Genomic DNA, 5784 nt, shown 5'->3' with positions numbered 1-5784 from the left:
CTAAAGAATAAACTAGAAAGGAAGAAAGTATATGCTTTCTGAATGTTCTCGATATAAAATGAGAAATTTTTTTGAAGCAAATACGACCCACAAAAACCAATTGATGAGTAAAAAATATTTAACCCCACTAAGACATGTTTAATTTCCACTCAACAATAAAAAAACATATATACTCCTATTTGATAATTAGCTTATATAAGTTCCCCCATTAACCTTCTCATAAAAATGACTTTAATGGAGAGAAAAAAGTGCTTTGAATCTTGAAAATGGGATAAATATAGTTGATTAATACTCCTATTAACATTATTACATATCTTTGAAATATCAAAATAGAAGAGCTAGGAGCCTCTGAAATTCCACCTTTTACATATTCAATTATCACTCAAAGATAAGAAAAGTGAACTCCATAAAGGAAACAAACTAGCTAGGGTTACACATATCATAAACTGCATTAAGATTAAGTGGGTCAAGCTAGAAACCAACCCTACTATTCTGTTATTTTTATACAAGATGACAATTAAGAAAGAAGATAATTAGCATCACCAATATTAGGGCATGATACTGTCAACTCCAATTATATGCGTTGAAGAGTTGAAATTTTGATTATTCAAATCTTCCCCAAACTGAGGATGAATTGGTTGACTACTAGTGGGGATTAAAGATGGGTTATAAGAATACCATTTGGACCAAAATATATAATTAAAAAAGTTAACAAGGCTTAGGGCAGCTAATAACCAATAAAAAAGGTCTAACCTATCCTTGTTAAGGTCATTATCACTAAGCCACCCTTCATTTGATGACTTTGAAGTGATCTTGTTCACTAGAGAAACAAGGAGTGAACTCAAATAGAACCCAAATGAGTAAGAACAGTAAGTCATGGCTGTTAAGAAAGATTGCATCCCTGATAAAGATTGTTTGTAAAAGAACTCAATGAGACCCACTGCAGTAAACATCTCCGAAAGCCCGAAAATGAGAAACTGCGGAGCGATCCAAAATATCGATAACGGACTGTTATTTTCATTTACCACTGAATTCCTTCTCTTGTTTTCTACTAATGCAGCTGAGATCATTGAAAACGTAGCGATAAACAGACCGACACCAACCCGTTGAAGAGGCGAAATGCCCGAGTGTTTTCCCGTTATTTTACGTGCAAACGGGACGAAAACGACTTCGTAGAGAGGAACTAAGATTATGAGTAATATATAAGGGATAGCTTGAAGTGAAGCTGGTGGAATTTGAAAGTTTTTTGTTAGTTTAGTATTCATTGCACTTCCTTGTTGAACTGAGAATGTTTGAAGTTGGGCTAAGATAGTATTGAAGATGATTGTGCAGGCGAAAATTGGAACCACAGAGATGATAATCTTTACTTGTTCTACTTGAGCTACTGTGCATAATCTCCATGGACTTTCTTTTGTATTTGCTCCATCTTGGACTTTGATGCAAGCCTTGTCCAAAAACCTAAATTTTTACAAAATAAGAAAAAAAAAAATTAGTATTTAGATTATCGATTAACAAGTTTATTTTGATAAGTTTTTGCATGCACATATACAAACCAATTATTCATTGCAACATGTTTAAGTTTTTTTACGTTAAAATATCAAGTTATATTTTGTTTAGTTAAAACCCAACGATCTGTTATTTAAGTCTTTCACTTTTCTTAATGAATAATAATAGATCAAATTTTTAATGGTGAATAAATCCCCAGTCGAACTATTAGAGGCCGCCACTAGGCATGCTTGTGAAGAAATTAAGGCTCGTCTACTTTTTAAATTCTAATGCTCAGATGATGTAAGATAATGCTAATAATAAACAACTGGACATCTTGTCATTCCTTAGGTCAATCATGTATTTAATTCCAACCAAAATTTTCAAAATAAAAATCCAATTCCATTTTTGGTGTAGCTAGCATAGAAAATTTGTTGATTAATTATGACTAATGAAATGTTAGCAGACCTGAATTTTTCAGTGTGAAGGAGATTAGAGGAAGGCCTAATAATGTTGTTTGGGTGGTTTAAATTACTTCCATGAAGCATCTCTGGATTTGATGGACAAATTTGCCTTCTCTTTGTAATTGCAGCAACAAATACCTGAAATTAGAAAATTAATAAGATAAAATATAATATTAATTGAACAATTGACCAAGAAGAGATTAATTAGTTTATTAATAAAGGAGTTCACTATAAGTGTACTAATTAATTACCCACCTCCACCCACAAAAGATAGCCAAAAGAAGAGATTAAAAAAAAAATCATTTAGAACTATCATGAGATGTACACTAAAATGATAAACATAATTGTACTTATCTATATACATCATTTTTCAGTTCAAAGTCAACTAATATATGAGTGGAGAAGAAGCAAATACTAATGATCTTGACATAAAACACTTATTCTTACACTCTTCTTACACTACTTGATTTATAAGTCATAGTGTCCCACCTCGTCGAAATGGTGCAACGATTGACTTTTACGAAGATTATCTTTCGAGGTATATTCATTTTAGGGTTAATTTTCAACCAACTTTTGATAGTGATATAACTTTTTTAAAGGTATTATCATTTCTTTTATAAAGATGAAGCAGACAATCTTAAAAATGAATAGATTACACAAATCAAATCAAAAGAAAAGAAAAAAAAATCAATTTTTACATCGTCTTCTTGCTATTATAGAAAAATACGAATAATATAGAACACTAAAAAAGGAGATGGAACTTTAAATTTGGAGTAAATAAGATAAGAGTATGAGGTTTATTTACTTGGGCAATTGGAGTGAAGATGCTTCCATGAGGAGGCTTGTTCTTGTAAACTAGTGTGCCTGATATTAAACATATCAAACCCATAGCCATGGCTGCCGCGGAGACTCCGAAGCCAACGTCCATGCCAGACCGGGTTTGGACCCAAACAAGTAAAGTTAGGGCTACAAGTTCTCCTACACAGAATGAAAAATAAGCAGCATTGAAGTAAGTTGAAAGCCTTTTTGATTGCTTTTGATCTTCCTTCACAAATTGATCAGCTCCAAGTGAGATTATGTTGGGTTTTAAACAACCACTTCCTAAAGCAACCAAGTAGAGAGCCATGAAAAATATGAAGGCTTGGAATTCATTGGCTTGTAGACAAGTCTCTCCTTTTTTAGCTAACATACTGCATTGTGGTGGCCTTAGTTGAGGAAGATGAGCTTGGACTGATAGTAGAATGAAACCCTGTAAAATTTATCAAATCAAATACCGTTAAAATAACATCCCTCTCATACTATGTCTGGCCGATATTCCAACACAGTCAGTCAGTCACATACTCCAGTAGGAATTCAACCAGGATATGAGATGGGCATAGGGTCATTTTGTTTACCTACATATCATATCAATAGATGGGATAGATCGTAACTACGGCTTAGGCAGTTTATAATTGTTTTTTTTTTAAATTGTTCTGCGTGTCTCGAACCTTTGACCTCTAAGGTGGAAGACTATACATCTTACAACTCCAGCCAATGGTTGTTGGACAATTTATAATTGTTGTTAGATAAAGGCAACAAAAGTACTATATTGATTCAACCACACTTTATGCAACTTATCCTTGAATTCAAAAGATCATTGGTGGTGATGAAGAAGATCAATAGTGGCTAGAAGATGATTTACTTTATATAATTAATTATAATTATATATATATACACTTGATAGGGTATAACATATACACCAAGGACTTTCCAAGAAGTCATCCATCTTATTATTATTGTAATACATTTTAGCACTAAAATGATAAATTCTTAATCAAAGATATAAAATCCAAAAGAATAAGGAGTGATATGCTCACTAAATGGTCAAATATTTGTCAAAGAGTCATGTCAATGGAGTTGAGCTTTATTTTTTTATTTTTAGTAATTAGAGGAGCATGTCTAGTAATCATATCATAGAAGGAAGGTCAAAATTAAAAAGATATTTAGATAAATTAAATAAATGAGCACAACTATATAAAACCCTAGATTAGGTCAAATATAATCTTTCTAACCCATATTTCTTTTTGTGAAGAAAAGTTAGATTATGGTAGGAAAAAGAAATATCCTAATTTTGTCCACACTTCATATTTAAGTAAACTCTTAATTCTAATATAATTGAGACTATGAATATTGATTAAATTGCATAAAAATAAAGGGAATAAAGAAAAGAAAAAGAAGAAAGAAAAGTATAAATGACTTACAGAAAGCTCAACAAAGCCAAAAATCAACATGGTCCAAAAGCTGCCTAGATAAGAATCTGAGAGGAATCCACCAAGGAGGGACAACAAGAACACTGTCCCTATAAAGTTGGTCACTATGTTTGCAGATTTTGACAATGGAAAATGCATCTCATTGAACACATATGTTATTAGGTTGTTCCCAACTGCTGCTATTGCCATCATTTCAAATGCTTGTAACCCTAAAAAAAAAATTATCATTCATCCAACAAATTAAATAAAGCAAAATAGCCAATGAAAACCCATATGAAGTTTTAAAAGTATCACTAAATTATTTGAATTAATTAAACTCCCAACTTATGTGAACATTCTAACCATGAATTATTGATATTTATCTGACCGGTAAAGTAAAAGTAAATAGTGAATGCTACAATTACTTAAACTTTGGAAAACAAAATTTTTGTAACAAAAAAATATATATAATTGATGAAACTCTGTATCAGAGTAATGTCACATCAGCCTTGGAATAAAACTCTAGGGAAGAAACAAAATTGGCATGGTATTTGGGTTGAAGGAGAAAAAACATATAAATTTATGTAAATGATCAAATAAGAATTGTATGAAACTTATAACAAACAAAAGTTGGATCTCCATTCTCCAAGTATAAATTATATACATGGTGGAAGTGGGTATTTGAGGAGAGAGAGAGAGAGAGAGAGAGAGAGTTTTAGACATATACCAAGAACAAAAGGAGCAGCTCTCATTCCACCATGCTTATTAGGTTTGCAAGGTCTCCCTCTCCAATCAACAGATACATCTTGAACATACATATTGGGTTCTCCTTTTGTCCCACCCATCTCTACTACTTCCATCTCTCTCTCTCTCTCTCTAACTTCTCTCTTTTTCAGTCTATTTGAATGAATGATCTCTTTTGAGAGAATGTTGTAAAAACTTTGATAAAAAAATGAATACCCAAGTAGCCATATTTATATTACTCGGCAAGAGTAATTGGCGATTTGATAGTTTTATCCATTTCTCCTCGGCTAAAAATTCTTGCTGCCATTCTGTCTTCCAACAAGGACTAACTTTTTCTTGATGGTCTATGTGGGGTGGGGAGAAAGTTCTCCCATTACTTTTGTTTTCTCACGTGACCCTATTACAACTAGACATCTGTCACAAAACAAAATTATGTTATCCATATCTATATACATCCAAGTCAACCCTTGACATTTGACTTAATTGGTATATGTGGTTCAATGAACTTGGGTAAGTATATATGTGCATAGGTGTACAGCATTACATCCAAGAGGAGTCTTAACCAATAACCATCCATATCTATAGACATCCTCTTAACCATAATGTTTCACATATTCATCTGTTTGTATTTTTAAATTCAGACACTGCACTTGAACGTGCAACAATATTCTATTTTTTTATTTTCAATGTGAGGAGATTCTCGCCAACAAAAGTTAAATATCATGTAGAAGATCATCTCCCTTTACTTCTCCGACCCAATCTGCATCAGTACATGCATCAATAGTTAGGTAAACAATATATTTTTTTCAAGACCCGCATTCAGATATCTCAAAATGCATAAAACAACATTCATGTGTTCCTCA

At 32.3% G+C, this 5784-nt stretch overlaps 1 protein-coding gene across 1 annotated transcript; it reads right to left on the bottom strand.

The window, feature by feature from the left end:
• Positions 1 to 267: 267 nt before the first annotated feature.
• On the bottom strand, positions 268 to 5273 carry LOC147539978 (Major facilitator superfamily protein). Its single transcript, XM_086643742.1, has 5 exons — positions 4905 to 5273; positions 4190 to 4407; positions 2755 to 3198; positions 1954 to 2087; positions 268 to 1458 (listed from the first exon to the last, which is right to left on the bottom strand). The coding sequence occupies exons 1-5, from the start codon at positions 5035 to 5037 to the stop codon at positions 549 to 551; spliced, it is 1839 nt and encodes a 612-aa protein (XP_086499868.1). The 5' UTR covers positions 5038 to 5273; the 3' UTR covers positions 268 to 548.
• Between the last annotated feature and the right edge of the window lie 511 nt (positions 5274 to 5784).

Source organism: Eschscholzia californica, unplaced genomic scaffold, assembly GCF_041429995.1.
Source record: "Eschscholzia californica isolate CP2 unplaced genomic scaffold, dmEscCali1.0.p SCAF_5, whole genome shotgun sequence".
NCBI classification, from domain to species: Eukaryota; Viridiplantae; Streptophyta; class Magnoliopsida; order Ranunculales; family Papaveraceae; genus Eschscholzia; species Eschscholzia californica.
The sequence above is the reverse complement of the archived record's forward strand: the minus strand, read 5'-3'. Positions and strand labels throughout refer to the sequence as shown.